Below are 22,468 nucleotides of genomic sequence, written 5' to 3'. Positions count from 1 at the left end.
GCGCACATACACACACACACACACACACACACACACACACACACACACACACACACACACACACACACACACACACACATACATTTCTCGAAACAGAGGACTTGGAAAATTGTTTGAAGTTTAATCACCCGTACAGTCTTGAGGGCTTTTAAATCCAAATCTTTCTTCTACCTGAGTTAAACTACTTCATTGTAGTCGGTGGTATGCCGAAGTTTAAAACCATGTGAAACATTCATCTGTAGAGAAAAGCTATCAAATATACATTGTTTCGCAGGAGTATGTTTACATTATGCTAAACGAAAGCTTATGTAAATAAAACTTGTAAAGCATCCACGTAACTAAACTTATCTCCCTATACATTCTTCCTTAATTAATTAATTAATTAATTATTTTTTAACATGTTTATTGGAGTATAATTGCTTTACAATGGTGTGTTAGTTTCTGCTTTATAACAAAGTGAATCAGCTATACATATACATATATCCTCATATCTCCTCCCTCTTGCGTCTCCCTCCCACCCCCCCATCCCATCCCCCCATCCCACACCTCTAGGTGGTCACAAAGCACAGAGCTGATCTCCCTGTGCGATGCAGCTGCTTCCCACTAGCGATCTATTTTACATTTGGTAGTATGTATATGTCAGTGCTACTCTCTCACTTCGTCCCAGCTTACCTTTCTCTCTCCCCGTGTCCTCAAGTCCATTCTCTGTCTGCATCTTTATTCCTGTTCTGCCCCTAGGTTCTTCAAAACCACTTTTTTTTTTTTTAGATTCCATTTTTATGTGTTAGCATACAGTATCTGTTTTTCTCTTTCTGACTTACTTCACTCTGTATGACAGACTCTAGGTCCATCCACCTCACTACAAATAACTCAATTTCGTTTCTTTTTATGGCTGAGTAGTATTCCATGGTAAATGTGTGCCACATCTTCTTTATCCTTCCTTGATGTAATATCTGAATATAATCTCTCCTCATGAGCTTCCCTCCCAGTTGTGCCTCTTTTGTCCCAGGTAGAATTCCATCTTTTACCAAGTCTGGCAGTAGTGCTCAACTGCCTGTGTGCCAAAAGGTGACTTTGGGACCATTTTCCCTTTGCAAGATTTCTTAGATAGAGACTGCTTAGATGGAATTCACCCTCTTTGACAGAGGAAAGTATACCTTTACTACCTGCACAAATGCCTGCTGTTTCTTCTTTCATGACGTTTCTCTTTCTCATATCTGTTTCTTCCCTTTTCTACCTAGTTCCCTTGTTTAGTTTATGATCAGCTTGTGCCTGGGCTAACACAGCAGCCCTTTTGCTATTTTCTGTTTGGTCTGTGATTTCTCTAACAGTCTGTCATCTCTCTCTTTTATGTACTAGAGCTTTTATCACACTAAGCCTAAGAGCCCCGCAGAGCTCCATGTTTGTATTATTTATTTTTTCTTTGTGTGAGTCATTTTAAAGTGGATAATAGACTTTTAGTCCTTTCTCTAAACCATCCTCCTTTTTGTTCCCGACTCCTCTAGCCTCTTCTACTGGGGCTTATATTTTTCACACTACCTAAGTAAATGCAGTTACCATAAGGCCACATGAGGCTTATAGAATCCTAAAGATTTTGAACTTGATAGAAGACCTTGAAAGTCATCCAGTCCAGCTTCCTCATGTTGCAGATCCACTGAGGCCTAGACTTAGAGACTGCTGGAGTGAGGCCCCTGCACCCATGTCTTTGTGTCCTACCCAACACCCACTCCTTCCAGGTCTGTTGTATCTTTATGTCTCTCTCAGGTCTCTCCCAAGAATTCTTCCTGTTTTAAATACTACCTTGTTTAAATTCTGTCATTGTGAATCCAGTTTATAAAACTCCACTTTATGTGTGTTAAACTGTTGCTTTGTATTTCCTTCCATGTTGTTTTACACATGTATTTGGCAAAGCCTGTGTTTTATTTGTTCAGTATTAGTCAGAAATTATTGTCCAAAGTGTGTTGGCCTTGTACACTGTCGGTGCAAAACATACACAGTGCTGAAGCTCCCCTGCTTCTGAGCAGTGTGGTTATTAAAAACTCACCTAAGTGCATTTGTTCGTGATACTAAAGTGACTAAGAGGGATTTATATTTCCATCATTTCGATAATGAACTGTTTCTTCAAAGATTTCGTACCGGCTGTTCTCGTTAGTGACAGATGTTTGGAGAGATGTTTTTTTCCCGGATAGACTTGTTTAGTGTTTACTGAAAACTGCTGAGACGGCTGGCGTCGCCAACCCCACAGCCGCCACCCGCTGCACCTCCCGCAGGCCTTGTAGGGACAGCTCCTCTTGTGGCCACACACCACAGTTTTTGATGGCAGACAGGTTCACTCAGGCTGTGAACCTCAGGATATCCATGGCCTGGGACCAGCGTTTCTTCAGCAGCACTTTCGCCACATCTAGATTGTGAGTTCTCATACTCTTGGAGGCGTTAGGTAATATTTTATTGCCAGCTTAATCTTCTTACAGCCTGACTCGTGTACCATTCTGCTCAACAGCTCCAATGGTTCCCTACCACCCAGTGAACAAAGCGCCGATTCCTTAGTGTCTGTGTCTTTTTTTTTTATATACATAGATATGTATAAGAGAGAGAGGCAGAATTCTGCTTGAATAGTATCATCACTATTTAGTATCACTCAACCTTCTGTTTGTTAAACTGATTTACATTTCTACTCAATATAGTATACTTTTCCATATAATATAAATATTCTTATATTTAATGAATGCCTAATAATCTGTTAGATTTGCCATGATCTTCTTCCCCAACCTTCTTCCCTAACCATTATCAATAAACAAAGGTTTTTTTTTTTTTTACTTGTTTGTTTTTGCTATTATAACAGGATAGCAATGTACCTTCTTACATATGTATTTTTTCCCTTGTCTGCTTATCAATATAAAAACTTTACACATCACCTTAATACACAAAGGAAGAAGTAAGTGTTAGGGTATTACTTAAAGAGCTACACATACATTTAAACTGTCATAAATAATCATATATGTGTGTGTGTGTATATATATATCGTGTTATTGATATAATTCACCTACCAATGAATTTCCTTTATATTTCAACCATTAATAACAATACCAACTATTAACTTTTAATTCTTTGTATGAGACAGGCATTGTGTTTCACGTACATTATTTTATTTAATCCACAGAACAAACCTCTTTATCCATTCATTCAGCCATCAAATATTTATTGAGCATCAGCCATGTATCAGTTATGATTTCATCTGGTCTCATGGAACTTATATTTTACTGGAGAAAATGGTCAATAAGCCTGTAAACAAATATATTTAGTATAGTGTCAGATAGTGACAAATATCTACCTTTGAGGTAGGCTCTATTTTACTTTCTAATCCACATCTTACATATAAGGAACCTGAGGCTTAGAAAGCAGAGTATGTGAGGCCACACCAGCTCAGTGCAGCTTCACAGCCTGACTGCTGGGATACCCTCCCACTTTTTCAAGTACATAGAACTGAAGAAGACTTAACATTTCCTTATTTGGTGTATTGCTGTATCTCAGAATTGTGATTATCAGCTTCTTATACAGCATGAAAGCTGTCAGAGATGTAGACATGTGGAAGAATCTGCTTGAACTAAGGACATCATCTGATAATAATATTCTTGAATATATCCCAGATATGAATTTTTCTTCTCTTTATTTGCTTCATTTTTGTCTCAAAGGTGACTCCACCTACCAAAATGTATTAACTGATAAAAAATACTGATTACCTAAAATACTGGACAATCTAAAATGCTATCAAAATATTTACATATCTTGCAGGACAAGTCATTAAAACCTATTGTAAGTAATGTGTATAGAGGCTATTTGTGGACTTTGATATATATGCTTTCATAATTTAAAAAAAGGTTCGATTCCAATGAAGGATTTCGTTATTCCGCACCTACCAAGACGTCATTTTTGTTCCTGTGGTCAACTTCCGATGCCCTTCTCCTTCAGTCCATTAAATCAAGACTCAGTCCCCTCCTTTTCTCCTGGATCCGCTCCCTGTGTGGTGCCTTTCGGAGCAGGTGCAGTAACAATGCAGGAACCCCATTCCTGCCTCTTTAACCCGAGGAAACATTTCTCGGAAAATGCTTTTGAGCATTGAATCCCACGTGATGCATATGTTCCAAATCACTTTAATATCTGAGCTCTTCACTTTATTTGGCTGATTTCTACTATGTCACTATATACACTTTTCAAAACTAATTTACAAAATTCAGCAATGTTAATTACCGAGAAATAGAAATGTTCATGCTAAAATGTGATGTGCTTTAAAAATCTGTTGATTATTTTGGAATACAAGGAAGTGAAACAGTATTTGAAAATATTTTGTCAAAGCATTCTGAACTGTATGTGTGTGTACATATATATATATACACACACAGACACACACACACACACGCTTCTAACAGTTCGAGTTTTTCAGAGGGCTAAAATTTTGCCAAATGATATCCACCCTACTAAGCTATGTCACAAGCTTCAACATTCTTGTTTAGGACTTTGACATCAGAGGTACTGTTGCACTTCTTCAAAGAGGGAAAACATACTTTCTCTTAATCACTCTCTTTCCTTTGTGTAAATTACCTTTGAATTAAATAAGGTTCTTTTCATGGTCTGATAATCAAAAAGTTATAGCAGAAATAGTTTCTTTGGTCCTTGTTAACTCTGGCATTTGACGTTTTCATTTGTATACTTGAAGGTCCTCGAAAATTTCCCCTTGCTCAAAGTGACTCTCTTCTGATGAAAATGCGTTCAGTAGCAAGTGATGAACTTCATATGATGATGCAACGGAGAATGAGCCAGGAGAATCCTGTCCAGGCAACCGAAACAGAGCTTGCACAGAGACTGCAGCGGCTCACCATTTTAGCAGTTAACAGGATTATTTATCAAGGTAGGACTAGAGAATAAATATGTTCTTACTCAGATATTGAACTAAAAGGAAAATAATTTAAGAGAGAACTGACTAGGTTTCAAATTTTTTAACAGCATTATACTTTCATTGTTAGCATCCACACTAGTAAAAGAATCTCTCATTTGGAACTAATAGCCTTGAATAAAATTCCATTTTTTTTTTTTTTTTTTTTTTGGTACGCGGGCCTCTCACTGTTGTGGCCTCTCCCGTTGCGGAGCACAGGCTCCGGACGCACAGGCTCAGCGGCCATGGCTCACGGGCCCAGCCGCTCTGCGGCATGTGGGATCCTCCCGGACCGGGGCACGAACCCGTGTCCCCTGCATTGGCAGGCGGACTCGCAACCACTGCGCCACCAGGGAAGCCCAAATTCCACTTTTTAATATGTTAAATGCTGGCCTAGACTGACCATTGAAGTTTAAAATAGTACAGCACCTCCAATATATTTTTTAAACTTTTCTTTGAGATAATCATAGGTTCACATGCAGTTATTAGGAAATATTACAGAGATCCTGTGTACCCTTTACCCAGTTTCCCCCGATGGATCTTGCAAAACTATAGTCCAGTATCAGTACCAGGATATTGACATCGATACAGTCAAGAAAAAGAACGTTTCCATCACCACAAGAATCTATATGTTGTCTTTTAGTACCACACCCATCTTCCTACCACCCCCATCCCTTCCTCAATCCCTGGCAACTATCAATCTGTTCTCCATTTCTATATTTTCATCATTTCAAGGATGCTAAATAAATGGAATCATACAGTACGCAGCCTTGTGTAGGATTGACTTTTTTCACTCAGCATAATTCTCTGTAGAGTCATCCTGATTGTTGCAGATATCAATAGTTTGTTCCGTTTTTGGTTTTGGTGAGTAAAAGTCCATAGCATAGATGTCACAGTTTAGTCATTTACCTGTTGAAAGTTGATCTGGGTGTTTTTCAGTTTGGGGTTATTACAAATAAAGCTAGCTGCTGTAAACATTTATGTAAAAGTTTTTGTGTAAACGTAGGGCTTTCCTTTTCTGGGATAAATGTCCAAGAGTGCAGTTTCTAGATTGTACGGTAGATGTGTGTTTTGTTCTTGTTAAGAAACTGCCAGACTTTTCTAGAGTGGCTGTATAATTTTATATTCCTACCAGCAATGTGTGAGTGATCCAGTTTTCTTCACGTCTTTACCAGCATTAGGAGTTTCACTGTTTTTAATTTCAGCCATTCTGATAGGTAATATAGGGGTATAGCCTTGTGGTTTCAATGTGCGTTTCTACAGGGGCTAAATGATTTATATGTTTATGTATAAACTTTAATACCTACAGCAACCACTAAAAAGCTATGCAAAGAAATATACTCAAAAACACTATAGATAAGTCAAAATTCTAAAAAACGTTCAAGTGACACGCAGGGTTTGTTTTTTTTTTAACTTTTCTAATTTATGTTTGGGGGCAACCAGCCTCCAGGGTAAACTGTGAAATTGAACCATTTTTATCACATGCATGGCATTTGATGGGATAGCATGTCCAGTGAAACAGGTCTGCACATCTGTCTAATGTAAATATCACATGGTCTTTATGTTTAATTTGTACAAGAACGTTTATGACTTTAGTAATTTTGCAGTTTAATTCATCTTCATTAGTAAAATAAACCTTTAATTTAGAACTGCGTGACTTACGTATGTTTAAATTTCTACATTGTTTTAGGTGAATTCATTTTCTCTAGTATTTTGTATTTTCTACATCTAATACACCTACTACACATTTATATTGTGACAACGGCATCAGAAATTACATAGAATATTTTTGCCAGCATCATTACCATTTGTAATGGCTAGTGATTTGACTAATTCAAATTTGACTATTTTTTTACTTGATTTGACTAATTTTTTATTCGTCTTTTAATTCAAAGAGTTTAATCCAGACGTTATTGACATTTTGAGTACTCCAGAAAATGCACCTCAAAGCAAGACTTCAGTTTCCCAGACGGATATTTCTGAAGAAAATATTTATCATGAACAGCCTTCTGCTTTCAATCCATTTCAGAAAGAAATGTTCACGTATCTGGTAGAAGGCTTCAAAGTATCTACTGTAAGTAAATTAATTACATGGGAAATGTTCATTCACAGAAAAGGATCAGGGGTTTTATGTGTCTGTATTATATGTTTTCAAAATCATATTCCTACACTTTCACAGTGTTTTCTGAAACTCAGACAACTTGAATGTTAATAACAGAGTAAAATGTATTGCTAATTTACCCTTTCGAAAAGGGGACTCACTTCATGCAGCATTGTTTTTAAGTCTGTAACCCAACAACTATTTTCTAATGTTGTAATTTTGTAAATAAGATCAGCATCAGAAAAGAGTAGGAATTTGATGATTACTATGAGGTTTAAACTAATAACCTGTTTTTAATGGACTTTATTTATAGCCACCTACTCTAGAATTATTATTATTATGAATAATTATGAAGTGTAGATGTTGCCTTACGCATATCCAACACCTTCAAAGTGACACAGAGAATACTGACAAGCGTCAGGCTCCATTTATCATCAGCTCACTGAGGGTTCTGTGGGCCACTTGCAATTGACCATAGGGAACAAATTGGTCAGTACAGTCCGTAGATACCAAAGGCTAATCTAATTCTAGCAGAACTCATAAATCATGATTCTGCCAATCTCTAAATCTAAACTAGATTTTGTTGTCTGCAGGTTCCACTTAGAACTGAATCATTCACACAGAGCCCTTAGGACTAGGAGTAATTGGAGAGCCATTTCCCAAACTCAGAATAAACTCTAAAATGTACTGATTCCAGTTTTTAAACCAGTTGCAGGATATTTGATCAGGATTGGGTTAGCCTTAGTGGGACCACAATCGAAACAACTTATTTGGTTATTTGTTAGGGGATATTGATGGTCAATTTACATGCAGTTCTTAATTTGTGACAGTTATACTCAATGTTTTAATACTAATTCAAGTCTTTATTATGAATCCTTTCTCTTTTATATTGCAAAATCAATGTAGGCTTATCTACCACTGTCCTTTGATGGTTCTTTTTTTTTTTCTTTTAAAATTTCCAAGCCCTAGGTAATTTTTTTAAGCAGCTTAGGACTTTAGCTTCTTTGTCTCTCCTTTTAAAAATTGTGGTAAAATATACATAACATAAATTTTGCTATTTAAGTATACATATCAGTGACCTTAAGTCCATTCACACTGTTGTGCAACCATTACCACTATCCATCCCCAGAACTTTCTCCGTTATCCCAAACTGAAACTCTGTAGCCATGAAATAGTAACTCCCCATTAGCCTCTCCCCCAGCCCCGATAAACCGCTCTTCTACTTTGTCTCTATGACTTTGACTTTCTAGATACCTCATATAAGTTATCATACAATATTTAATATAATATTTGTCCTTTTTGTATGTGGCTTATTTCATGATTCATTTTAGTAAAATGTTTTTAAGTTCATTCATACTGAAGCATGTGTCAGAACTTCCTTTTTAAGGCTGAACAGTATTCCATTCTGTGTATATACCACATTTTGTTTATCCACTCATCCATCAGTGGGTATTTGGATTGTTTCTACCTTTTGGCTATTTTGAACAATGCTGCTGTAAACATTGGTGTACATCCATCTCTTTTAAACCCCATTTGTATGGATGTATATGTCTTTCTAATTTCAACTGTTTAAAAATTCTAGAGTAAAACATGTTCTGTGATTTTTAGGACTGTGTTGAGGTTAGGATATTATTGCTTAAGAAGTTTGATCCTAATTCATTCCTGTTTTGATTTAAGAGTTCAGGTAAAGCCAGTGGTTCCAGACAGCAGTGGGCTAAAATCTTATGGTCTTGTAAGGAAACCTTCCGAATGCAGCTTGGGAGACTGCTCGTGCATATTTTGTCACCAGCCCACCCTTCACAAGAGAGAAAGCAAATTTTTGAAATAGTTCGTGAACCAAATCATCAGGAAATACTACGAGACTGTCTTAGCCCATCCCTGCAAGTAAGTACCCCAGTACTTCATAAGTAAAAACTATGGGTCAAATATAAAACTGTACAAAACAAGAACTGAAATCAAACTGTATTTTCATGCCAAACACCATAAATTAGTTTTCTTACCAAATAAATATTTTCTGAGGTCTTTCTTCAAATGCTCTTTACCAGAGTCAATTTGACCTCTCTGTTTATTCCCCATTTCTTTTTCCAGGGTTTAAGAAGTTCTGTATCCGAGTTCTTATAAGACCCTTTGTAGTCTGTTACTAAATCTTGAAGTGTTTTCTTTAAGAACTGTTTGGAGACTTTTTTAAGCATTATATTATCCATGAAACATCTATAGTGAATAGCTCGAACAACAGTACATATAACATATTTCAAAAATATTTACAGTAAGTTAAAACAAAAAATATTTGTTGATCATCTGGAATGATAAAATCAAAATACTTAAAGAATTTTAAAGTCTATAAATTCTGTCACTTAACTAGTGATAGACGGAGAATTTAAATGGTACAACCATTCTAGACAGCTGTTCAGCAGTTTCTTATAAAATTAAACATACCCTTAACCTGTGACCCTAAAATTCCATTTTTAGGTATTTACCTAAGAGAAATTAAAACATATGTCCATAAAAAGACTAGTAGAAGAATATCCATGGCAGCCTTTTTACTAATAGCCAAAAACCGGAAATAACCCAAGTGTCTGTCAGTGGGAGAATGTGTAACTAAGTTGTGATATATTTATACAATAGACTACTATACAAGCAATAAATAGGAACAGACTACTGATACACCCACCAATATGGTTGAAGCTCAAAATCATTGTGTCGGTGAAAGGGACAGCCAAGCACAAAAGAGTAGACATTCTGTGATTCTATTCATATGAAGCCCAAGAACAGGCAAAATTACGATATGGTCATAGAATTCAAGCAGTAGTTGTCTCTGTAAGGAGAGGGACAGTGAGAAGGGGAGTTGATTGGAAAGGGGCATAAGGAAACTGCCTGGGGTGATAAAAATGTGCTGTATCTTAGTTTGGGTAGTGGTTACATGGGCGTATGCAGTTGTCAGAACTCGTAGAAATGGACATTTAATGTCTATATGCTTTATTGAATGCAAATTATACCCCTATAAATAAAGTATTAGATGATATTTAAGAAAGGACAGGTATCCCTTTTATATCCCTGGGAAACTCAGATTTATCGTACTAAGAACCAAAAGGTTATAGATTTGAAGTGATACTTTTAGGTGCGCTTTCCAGTATTGAGACTCTCAGGTGCACTAAGGGCATTGTCTTCCCTTCCCAAGGCAGAAGCACACCTAGCCCATAGTTTCCTTCTACGGAGGATTCAAAGAGATGTTCTTTCATCGCTTTATACTTAGCAAAGCTGCCGCCCCTCTGAACCCAGGCCTGATGTCCCAGTCCTCTCCTACCAGCCTCCCACCTCTACCGCTCTGTTTCTCTTGGTGGTATCCTCACTGCTTTCGGCTTGAAACATTGGAACTCCAGTTGACTTTCTGCTCTCTTGAATCCATTTTATTACCAAGGCCAGTTATTTGTCTAGTCCTGCCTTTCTCCATAGTCTGCCCACCCATCCTAGTTTACACTTTCACCCCTTATGCTTGAATCACTAGAAAAACCTCCTCCCCACCTCAAGACCAAAAAACTCTGATAATTTTTTTAAGGTTTATTATGGCAACATTCAAGCATACCTAAAAGTTGGGAGAAATCAGAAAAAGAACCCCACATGACATTACGCAGCTTTAATTTTTCTTTGTAGTATTTTGAAACAAATGTCAGATATCAAATCATTTTACCTGTAAATACTTCAGTATGTATCTCAGACTGATAGGACTTTGTTTTAACTTATCACTCTCTGTGATTGTAACAATAATTCCTTATTATCATCTAATAGCCAGTGTTTCAATTTTCCCAATTTTCTTATATTTTTTTAAATAGTCCTCTTGATTCTGGACCCAAACAAGCCCTTACACTGCGTTTGTTTGATGTGTGCTACCTCTTTTTAATCCTGGCAATTATCCTCCCCAACCTTTTTTTTTTTTTTTTTTTTATAATGTCATGTATTTGTTGGTGACATTGGTCATTTGTTCTGTAGAATTTCCCACATTCTGGATTTGGCTGATTGCATCCTTGTGGCTCTAGATCTAGAGGCTTGACTAGATTCCAGTTCTTGACTTCATATTTGCCTTTGTGCTTGGTTTTTTAAAAGAATACTTTATAGTAGAAGTGCTTTGCATTTTCCATTACATCATGGCAGGAGGCAGAGAATGTCTGGTTGCTCTGCTCTTTGAGATGGTAGCAGCCTGATTCATCAGTTATGAAGTTCATCCTCAGTCTTTTTTTAAAAAATTAATTAATTTATTTATTTTTTGGCTGTGTTGGGCCTTCATTTCTGTGCGAGGGCTTTCTCAGCACACCACTCCGTCTCTCCTCCCCTTTGTCTGTCTATATGCCCGTTCTGTCCATTTAGGCATGTACCCAAATCACGTGGTACCACCTTCAAGGCCTTCCCTCCTTTCTTTTTTTTTTTTTTTTTTTTTGCGGTATGAGGGCCTCTCACTGTTGTGGCCTCTCCCGTTGCGGAGCACAGGCTCCAGACGCGCAGGCTCAGCGGCCATGGCTCACGGGCCCAGCCGCTCTGCTGCATGTGGGATCTTCCCCAACCGGGGCACGAACCCGTGTCCCCTGCATTGGCAGGAGGACTCTCAACCACTGCGCCACCAGGGAAGCCCCTTCCTTCCTTTCTTTAGTCCACTCAGAACTCTTCCTTCTTGAAACTTCATTGAAAATTTTATTTTTACACATTTTAACATTTTATTATTTTCTTAGGATTTGTGTTTAATAGATTCGATTCCTTAAATCAGTTTTCTGAGAGCTGAAAACAAGACTGTGTGTGTGTGTCTCCAATAACACCTTTTCTAGTCCCAGGAACTGCAGCCAATAAATGATTGATCAGAGGATGTTAAAATGAGATATTAGAAACAACTTCAGTGTCTAGAAAAATCATGTGTTTCTTTGGATATTCAGAATGAATAAAAACATTTCTGCTAGTTTTTCAAGATGATTTTAAAATGTCACTGAATACTAAACTGAAATATTTTTAGAGTTCTATCAAGAACATTGCCTTTAAGACACACATATGAAAGTATTCTAGTCATTTACCATTTCTCTTTATTTGCCAACTCTTCAGGCCTTTTACTTGCAGAGCATCTGTTCATTTTTCTCTTTTGGTCAGGTAGCAGCTGTCTCCTGACTAATTTAAAATGTTGCATTAAAATGAGCTTTGCTATTTTCATCATTGCATATGTTCATCTTATGCTTTTGCAAAATGACATGATGTGATTCAGCGTGTTAATTTAAATATCACCCAAAATGTAATAGTTTCCAAATCCATTTGTTGACTATTCACATTTTAAAATATCATAAAGCCAAATGCAGTGATATTTGTATCAATGTAAATTTTTTAAAAAGTAAAATTATGCATGTTTCACTTGTTGGCAAAATTAATGTCTAAATATACATAGTGTACACATAACCATCAGGTGTAATATCTGTGGCATGAAAGGGCCACTTAAAAAATCATGAATTGAAGTTTGGTTTAGGTTTACACTTGGAAGGACCATTGTCATTACCTTAAGTAACACTCTAATTTTCTTTATAGGGTCTGTTCATAGAAGATTGGCCTAAACCAACCCTTCTCTGGACATGCATAGAACTGAGTGATGACATATTATTGGTTTAGAGTTATTCACCTTTTGTTCTCCCTAGGGAAGAGTAAATGCTTACAAACAGATCCAAAGATACAGTTTTGTTCTGGAATTTTCTCCAGTGTTTATTCTCCCAGGCAGAAATTAAAGGAGAAAGAATAATCATGCATAATCCTCTTACCTTAAGGTTTAAAGGAAAGTTTTCCTTCCAGTTCAGTTCTATGAGAAGAACTAAGAATTATTTTTCTTTATCCCAGGCTTATTTTCTGTATTCCTTTAGCAAATCCTCTCCAAAATTCTTTCCCCAAAAGGTTGTGTGCTTGCTTTTTTCCTTCTTTCCTTCTTTTCCTTCCTTTCCTTCCTTCTTTGCTTTCCTTCCTCTTTTCTTCCTCCCTCCCTCTCCTTCCTTCCTTCTTTCCTTCTTTTCTTCCTTTCTTTTCCTCTCTTTCTTTTTTTTTTACCTTTTACAATGAAAATTTTCAAACATACTAAGAAAAATGGAGACTAGTGAATACTGTATGAATACCATATGACCATCACATAGATCTAACAATTGTTAATAATTTTTTATCATATTACCATCATTTCTTTTTTCTGAAGTATTTTAAAGTAAATTATAGTAATCATGACATTTTTCAAAAGACATTTTTTATGTAACTGTAACAACATTATTATACCTAACAAAATTAGCATGTACCCTAATGTCATCATATACCCAACACATAATCGTTTGACAATTTCTTCATTTGTTTCCAAAATGTCTTTTTTAGCTGATTTATTTAAACCAGATCCAACCAAATAAATCTAACAATGTAATTTAATTTACTGTTAAATAATTTAAATGTAAGAAATAAAAATTCTTTATGACTTTAAAAAAGTTTTTAATTAAAAAAAATTGTTACTTTTTTTTAAAGCATGGAGCCAAGTTAGTTTTGTATTTGTCAGAGTTGATACATAATCACGAAGATGAATTGACTGAAGAAGAACTAGACACAGCAGAGCTGCTTATGAATGCTTTAAAGTTATGTGGTCATAAGTGCATCCCCCCCAGTGCATCAACAAAATCAGATCTTATTAAAGTGATTAAAGAGGTGAGTCAGTGAAAGCATAAGAAACAATTTTCTTAGGATATCCCGTTGAATATAACTAAAGAATGAAAGGGGTTTTTTTGTTATAGAGTACCATTGATAATGAATTTGGTTTTTGGTTTTTTTTTTTACTTTATATTGCTTTTTTACTATGAGAGAACAAATAGGCCTGTTTTAAGGAGCATTTTATTCTCTGTGGTCATGCTTATCCATTATCACTAGCTTTCAGGGAAGGAAAGATTTTAATAGTGACAAGCAAGTTGAATCATCAACCTTAAGTTCTGGGTTCTTTAATGAAAAGGCAAAATAAGGAAGCAAGCAACTATGCACACCCATTGGGTTTGGCAACCCTAGTTAACTATTGCACCCTAATTTCTGTGACCCAAATTGTGTGGAAACAAAGGGGAGTTATAGCATTATTTAAGTGGTTAATGTATTTTAATATTTTGGTCTCGTGGGGACAATATTTTTTTCCTTTGTTAACTTTGTTTTAAATTTAGTTTGTTGAGCTCTGTGCCAGTGTTAAATGGTAAATAATAAGTTCTATATAATATATTATTATCCAAACCTTTTAGGAACAAAAGAAATATGAAACTGAAGAACATGTGAATAAAGCCAGCTGGCAGAAAACAGTTTACAATAATCAGCAAAGGTAGGATTTTATGTGTTCTAAAGCTGTGTCTTTTAGGAACCCATTAGATTTCACATATACTTTTAGTTTTAAAGTATCATGTTTTGATATACATTTAATGTTCCACATATCCTTAACTTATGGGCTTCTTGTTTGTTTAGCCTCTTTCAGCGTCTTGATTCAAAATCAAAGGATATATCTAAAATAGCTGCGGATATCACCCAGGCAGTGTCTCTTTCCCAAGGAATTGAGAGAAAAAAGGTGATCCAGCACATCAGAGGAATGTATAAAGTGGATCTGAGTGCCAGCAGACACTGGCAGGAGCTTATTCAACAACTGACGCATGATAGGTAAGCATGAATTTTTATATATTGATGTTATTTTCACACCAGAGTAAAGATTCATAACATTATCACATTAGTTTAAACATTTTTTGTTTACTCATTTGTGATTTATTTCATCTTGAAGAATAATCCTATGAGAATATTTTTTTTTAATTTTTAGGGAGAGAAAAAATAATGAGAGGGAGAGGCATTAGCTCTTCCAGAGAGAAAAATCTATATATTGGCTTTCATTTTAAAATATGATCTTTGCAAAAGAATAGAGAAATCACTGAAACAGGATAGTTGGGAAATAGACCTTTTTCCAGTTAAGATTTTAATAACACAGTTAAAAAGATGCATCACAGATAAGGAAAAGAGGGAAATTAAAGTATTATTCTCTGAATTTGATTAAGATAACTGATTAGTATTATGACTTCGAGGCACTAAACATTATACACTAATCATTATACACTAAAGCAAATTCCAGGTGAACGAATGAATGAAACTCAAAAAGTTTACAAAGTAGAAGAAAATAGGATATTTATCAATGGTGATGGACAGATAACTTTCTTAAGATCAAACACAATTGAAGAAACTATAAAGAAGAAATTAATGGCTTTGACCTTTCATATTTTCCAGTGTATTTAACAAGTATAACCACAACAAAACATCAAAGTTTATTTTCAGCAAGTATTTCACAGTTAACATTTTTATGGTTTTAAAAATGCATAAAGATTTGAAAATAAAATATCAAGATCCCAAAAGTTTGAATAAGCAAGACATGAATATACTCTTCACATAAGACAATAGAATTAATAAACAGATGGGAAAATATTAACTATTGCTAGAAGCTGATTTAAAACCTTTAGATACTGTATTTTACCTTTTATGTTTCAAAAAAAAATTTTCTTTAGGTGCTAATCTCCACAGCAGGAAGAAATGCATCTTAGCCCTTGGTCAGAGGTTTGGTGGCATTGTACACTTTGACATGTGTCAGCAACCCTACAAACATTTTATTTCTAGTTCCAGTTATCCTGTTTTAGTGATTCTGTCCTAAGGAAAATATTCAAAATATGGAAAAGTGATAAGCATAAAGGTTTTCATCTCTGCATTATTTATGTTAGTGAATGAATTGGAAACAACTTAAATATATAGTAATAGTAATAGAATTAAATACATTATTATGGGCTTCCCTGGTGGCGCAGTGGTTGAGCGTCCGCCTGCCGATGCAGGGGACGGGGATTCGTGCCCCAGTCTGGGAAGATCCCACGTGCCGCGGAGCGGCTGGGCCCGTGAGCCATGGCCGCCGAGCCTGCGCGTCCGGAGCCTGTGCTCCGCAACGGGAGAGGCCACAACAGTGAGAGGCCCGCGTACCGCAAAAAACAAACAAAAAAAACAGTATTATGCATCCACTCAATATAACGTTAGCCATTTAAAATGGTAATAATAAAGACTATACTGTGTTCAGTGAAAGAAGGCAGGATATAGAAATGTGTATACATAATAATTTTAACTGCAATTTTAAAAACTGAAAGAAAGTAATCATTACCAGTATTTTGGTATGTTTGGGGTAGTTGGATTAAGGGTAATTTTTTTTCTCTTATCTATTTCTAAAAATGTATTTAATATGGTTCTACTATTTCCTTTCATTTAAAATATTAATTTACTTTAAAACATTTTAAGAAATGTGATTACTACAAAAGTGAACTCATTTTATTTGTTATATTAGATAATAGGCAAAATGGAAAATGAAAAAAATTAATTTGGAAAGTTGATTTTTTTTTCTTTAGTTAACCATCCTAAGTCTAATATATTGCTAAAGCATACATAGTAGTCATGCTATATCTTTTTAAAAATTTAATAGATACAAGAAATTGGTAGCAGAGCTTGCCTCGAGGCAGGGTCACTGGGACTCCGGCGCAGAGGATACTTTTTTTTTTAATGTTATTCTTTTGTACAATGTGTATGCATATCCTAGTCTAATTATATAACTGGTGGGGATTTTTCAATTGAATAGATAAATTTTGATTTATCTATTCAATTTCTATAATGATTTTTTTTAAACTACAAATACTTCAGGTTACCACTTAAAATCTTTTCTTTTCACTTGCAGAGCAGTCTGGTATGACCCCATCTACTATCCAACTTCATGGCAGTTGGATCCAACAGAAGGGCCAAATCGAGAGAGAAGGCGCTTACAGAGATGTTACTTAACTATTCCAAATAAGTATCTCCTGAGGGATAGACAAAAATCAGAAGGTGATAGTGGCTTCTTGACTCAACATGTAAATATAGCAGATTAACTATGGGCATTACACAAAGATAATAATGTCCTTTTTTCCTCAGCAGATGTGGTCAAACCACCACTCTCTTACCTATTTGAAGACAAAACTCATTCTTCTTTCTCTTCTACTGTAAAGGACAAAGCTGCAAGTGAGTCTATAAGGTAAATTTGAATCCATAAGACATTTTCTCTTTTGTTGAAGGTGTTAAAGACTTTAATAGTCTATTGTTGCGCTTATGTAATATTTATTTTAGATAATGCCGTGGTTTTGGGAAAGATCCCAAGCATGGCTCAAAGAGAAGACAAAGCTGAATGGCCAGAATCCAAAAGGAACAGACATTTTTCTTAGGGAGGATTCATTGGACTTCACTCATCATGCTCTGGCCTTTGGTTGCATACATATATTTTTGTAGCTGATTTTTCCAACAGCTCTGTGAAATAGATAGCGCTCCTGGTGGCATCGCAAGAGGCAATCTAGTGTATTGATGAAAGGTTCAAATCCTAGTTCCTCCTCTTACTAGCCATCTGATCTTAGCCTCTCTCTGTCTCAGTTTCCTCATCTGTTACATGAGGAAGATAAGTCATAGCACTATTCAGTGGGTCAGTATGGTAACTATTGATAGTGTTATCATTATTGTTGTGGTCGAGGTTGTTATGATGCCCATTGTATAGATAAAAAACTGCAAGACTCAAAAAAGATAAGTGACTTGACTAAAGAATAGAGGAACTTTTCTGACTCTGAATCCCCCCTTTTTCAGAGCCATGAACCAATGTTTGCTTATTTACTGGAAAATATAAAATATCACAGTCTCTTTTAAATAACGGAACCCCTGTATTCTGCATAAGAGTGTTGGGATTATTCACCTTTTCTAAAAGTTTCCGCTATTTTCTCCTCTATTATAATGTCAAAAAATGAGATATTTTCATGTGGATTTTAACAAGATGTTTTATGCTTTTGAAACTCTAGTCTGCTTTGCTGAAATCTTTTATGATAAAATAAAGCTTTTACTCTCTGAAATCGGTCAAAACATTTAATCATAGTAATTTTAAATATGTTTTGACAGAGTGAATCGAAGATGTATCAGCGTCGCACCATCTAGAGAGACAGCTGGTGAATTGTTGTTAGGTAAGGCACACTTTGCAGATTTTTACACATATTCACCCTGCCTGTTTTATTCTTAGATAATTTGAAGCATTGTTTTGACACACTACCATTAAATGAGATGAACTTTCTAGAACAAATAACCTCTTTCTTATTAACATTGTATATAATGTATATGACTCATGAATGTGAAAAATGACAATCTTATTCACTGAAAAGCACATGAACAGCATTTTAATTTTCATAAAATTGACTTTCTTCATGAGTATACATTTTTATATTTAATCATTCCTTTTATTATATATCAATTTTTATTTTTAAAGTAAAGAATTATTGGTATACTTATACACCTACTGTTTTAACAGATACCCCTATGCATATGAAATATATCCACCTTGAGATTGTTCATAATTTATATTCTCTATTGTACTTCTGAGAGAAAGGCCAAGACTGTCGATCCATGGATAGTTACATTTGGTGAGAATTTTTTTCCTCAAGACGTGCAGGAACAAGGTTTTATCACTCTAGTCTCTTTTCCCTTAAAGAACCAATTTGTACGCTGTGGGCCAGTTGTTCTCAAAGCGCGGTCCCCAGATCAGGATCATCAGCATCACACAGGAACTTCTAAGAAATACACATTCTCAGGCCCCAGCCCAGACCTGCTGAATCTGAAACTCTGTGGGTGGGGCCCAGCGATCTGCATTTTTATGAACCCTGCAGAGATTCTGATGCACCCTCAAATTTGAGAGTCGCTGCAGTTGGCTAAATCTATAGCCCCGAAGGCCTGACAGGCAGAGTTTCGAGCTTGCCAGGGCTGAGTCCAATGGTCACGAGGAAGGAGATGGTGCCTTCCTCCGAGCCGGCCGTGCCAGTGCTCAAGGTGACCAGCACCCACTGCAGAGCCCCAGGGAAGTTTCTACTGTTTGGATGCATGACGTAGGGACATGCATTAACAACAGCCTATCAAGCAGGAAAAATTGAGGAAGTATCTTGTAAGGCCTCTTCTGCCCTGTTGAGTGTTTAAGTCAGCAAAATAATTAAGCGTTCCTCTTTTGCTGGAAAATTTAGTTGATAACTTGACTTCAGTTAATGTATGACAAAATAAAGCAAAGTAATATGCTAGTAACCTAAGAAGAATACTGGTAATAATTAATAGCCTAAACCTTTTAGCATGAAGTGGCAGACACTGTTAATAAACATTTTACATATATTCTAGTTTAATTCCCACAGTAACCCTGTGAAATAGAGTCCTCCCTCTTCTTTTTATAATGAGGCTAAAGTTACAAAGAGGTTAAGCAACTTGCCTAAGATCTCATGGATGCTCTTCAAAAATATTTATTGAGTATCAGGAGCTCGTTCTGGGTTCTGGGATTCAAATTCAGTCCAACTGACTCCAGAGGCATGCCTTTAACCATATAAGGTAATAGTGCATATACATTTTTAAACTCATACCAATTATTTTCTGCAGGTAAATGTGGAATGTATTTTGTGGAAGATAACGCTTCTGACACAGTTGAAAGTTCCGTGAGTAGAGGCTTAAGTTTGCATTTGTATGAATCTAGACAAATTCCCAAAATGTATAAATTTAATACAACCAGAGAGCTTGTAGAACTGTTAGAGTTCATTAATTGTCTCACTCTGTGTAAATTTGTCTGAATTCCAATTTTTTTTAAAGATAATTTTAAAAAGAAGACCATGCCATGCCCTCTGGCTCTTGGTCTGATTCGCAGAGCCGTGAGTATTATGAGTCATGTTCTAAAGTGCTCCTGTTACTTCTGTGTACGTCCACTCGATTTCTCACTACTGTCCTCAGTAGCAACAAACTCCCTGCCACTCCCCGTTTACTATCATGTACATTTGCCTTCAAAAAGAAAGAAAAATATTGTCTAATTGGATAACTTAAGTAATCCTGATATTCACATAGCTTAGTAGTCATGATTTTTATTCTTCTGGAAATACCGATATCAATCAGAAAATAACGAAAAAGACTCAATTCACATTTTTGTACAGAAAAGCATTTTACCCATTTGAATTAATTTACATGCCATTAAATTATTGTTTTGAGAGCCCTGTAACAGGGGAAGTAAGGCTCTTTGTTTCAGAACTTCTAAAGCTACAAACTGCTAAGGATGTAAGTAAATAAGATTATGTATGGTTTAATGGTGAATACATATTTGATTCAAAGAAATTAATGAGTGAAAACATAAAATTTGGTTGTAAAGCAAATTATGTTAAAAAATAATTAATTTAATACAGCCCCCGAAAACTGAGTAGGCATTATTTCATGATTCATATAGCAATTACTACAGTATTTATCCCAGCTAGTAAAAATATAGTTATGTTATTTTTCAAGATGTATCTTTTCAGCAACCAAAGAATTTAATAGTTGATACATGAACCAGCTTTTTTTCTGGATCCAAAAGGTTACATATTCCACCTTTAAAACTATAAAAAGACCCTTGCTTTTTAATAGATTGAAGGCTTCTTTTCTCTGTCCTTTTGTAGCATTTTTTCTTACTTCCTGTATGACATTTGCTATCTTGCCTTTTAAAAGTGGGTGCAAATATCTCGTTCCCTCTTTTTATCGTACATAGATTTATTTTATGCAGAGCACTTAGCAGAGCACCTTGCCTGTAGATGCTTAATTAATGTTTATTAACTTGAATTCATGTTGAATGTTGAAGCTAAACAGGGAGGATTTTGGTTTTAAGAATGAGAATATTACGTTTTCATTAAAATATTTTCTTTGTAATATATTTCCTGTCTCTACTTCTAGAAATGAGTTGGGACCCAGTACAATAGTAAAGCACACATAGAGCAGGCCAAAGTGTCACTTCCTCCTTACAGCTGTTTTTCAAATTTCTCTTTATTTTTGACTCCTGGAGATTTCATTTCCCTTACTTTTCTTGCAAGCTCAACTATACGTTTAAAAGAATATTTGCTTAGTCAAAGAAATCGGTCTGAAAAGTCTACATACTGTATGATTCCAACCATATGACATTCTGGAAAAAGGAAAACAGTGGAGACAATAAAAAGATCAGTGGCTGCCAGATGGAACAGAAGGGAATTTTAGGGCAGTGAGACTAGTCTGTATGATACTGTAATGGTGGATACATGTCATTAAACATTTGTCAAAACCCATTGAACTATACAACACCAAGATTAAACTATGGACTTTAGTTAAGAATAACCTATTCATTAGTGGCTTATCAGTTGTAGCACATGCACCACATGAGAACAAGATGTTCACAGTAGGGAAACTGAGTGCGGGGAAGCTATACATTGGAACGCCATGCTATCTGCTCAATTTTATAAACCTAAAACTGCTCTAAAAAATACAGCCTACTAAAAAAGTTTAAACGAAGTCTATTTAAATTTTTTTCTTAGATTTTTTAATCCAGCATTTTGAAGAGTTTAGTAGTGCGAGGATTTTCAGAGAATCTTATCTGCCATTTTGCCACAAAAGGAAGACTTTCTATTGCATTTTGATAGTTTTTAACAATCTAAAATTAAAACAATTATTTCTGTTTCATGTAGAGCAAATACTTTCATGTTATTTCCTTTATCTTTAGAGCCTTCAGGGAGAATTGGAACCAGCATCATTTTCCTGGACATATGAAGAAATTAAAGAAGTTCACAAGCGTTGGTGGCAATTGAGAGATAATGCAGTAGAAATCTTTTTAACAAATGGCAGAACACTCCTGTTGGCATTTGATAACACCAAGGTAAATTTGCCTTTATTAATACATATACTTTTTCAAAGCGATCATGGATCAGTGTAAATACACTCATACTGATTAAATGAAGTTTTAACTTATTTAAACTTTGTTTCTGAAATCAAATAAAAATTGCCTTATTTCTTAGTACTGATTAAAGTAAATAGTTATATTAGGATTATTTTTGTCCTCCAAAACTGTTTTAAATTCTCATTCCCCAGAGTGACAGTATCTGTAAAAAGCAAATGAACGAATGTATAACCAACCTGAAAGTAGTTTAACCTTGATAGTAGATTCCATTTTTGACAAACCCTTTTTTGACCGCCACATCCTTTCAGCTACTCTGTGTCTGCTAGCCTTTATAGAAAACCTCTTGGAAGAAACTGTGAATGCTAGCTGCTTCCAATTCCTCCCCTCCGGTTCTCTTTGGAAATGCTCCAGTCAGATCTTCTTCTCACCACTCCTCCTGTAACTTCTCTGGTTAGCATCGCCAGTGACCGCCGTGTTGCTAAACCCTATGGTCATATTTCTTAGTCTTCATCTTACTTGACTCCTCAGCAGCATTTGATACAGCTGATTATTCTCTCTTCCTTTAAAGAAAGGGAAAAAAAAAAAAACCTTCCTCACTGGGCTTCTGAGTTATCACTTTGTTAGTTCTCCTTTTAGCTCACCAGCCATTCCTCCTCAGTCTTGT

At 35.7% G+C, this 22,468-nt stretch overlaps 1 protein-coding gene across 1 annotated transcript in view; it reads left to right on the top strand.

Moving 5' to 3' along the window:
- Positions 1–22,468, top strand: part of LYST (lysosomal trafficking regulator) — a 166,695-nt gene that overhangs the window by 91,673 nt on the left and 52,554 nt on the right. The window contains exons 28-38 of the mRNA XM_055080822.1: positions 4,715–4,906; positions 6,826–7,004; positions 8,709–8,915; positions 13,545–13,721; positions 14,294–14,370; positions 14,511–14,699; positions 16,786–16,931; positions 17,022–17,118; positions 18,021–18,082; positions 19,527–19,582; positions 21,631–21,783. Coding sequence (XP_054936797.1) covers positions 4,715–4,906; positions 6,826–7,004; positions 8,709–8,915; positions 13,545–13,721; positions 14,294–14,370; positions 14,511–14,699; positions 16,786–16,931; positions 17,022–17,118; positions 18,021–18,082; positions 19,527–19,582; positions 21,631–21,783 — 1,535 coding nt within the window. The remainder of the gene's footprint in view (positions 1–4,714; positions 4,907–6,825; positions 7,005–8,708; positions 8,916–13,544; positions 13,722–14,293; positions 14,371–14,510; positions 14,700–16,785; positions 16,932–17,021; positions 17,119–18,020; positions 18,083–19,526; positions 19,583–21,630; positions 21,784–22,468) is intronic.

Source organism: Physeter macrocephalus, chromosome 20 (genome assembly GCF_002837175.3).
Source record: "Physeter macrocephalus isolate SW-GA chromosome 20, ASM283717v5, whole genome shotgun sequence".
In the NCBI taxonomy this organism is placed as follows: Eukaryota; Metazoa; Chordata; class Mammalia; order Artiodactyla; family Physeteridae; genus Physeter; species Physeter macrocephalus.
Note: the sequence above shows the minus strand (reverse complement) of the source record. Positions and strands in the feature narration are given on the sequence as shown.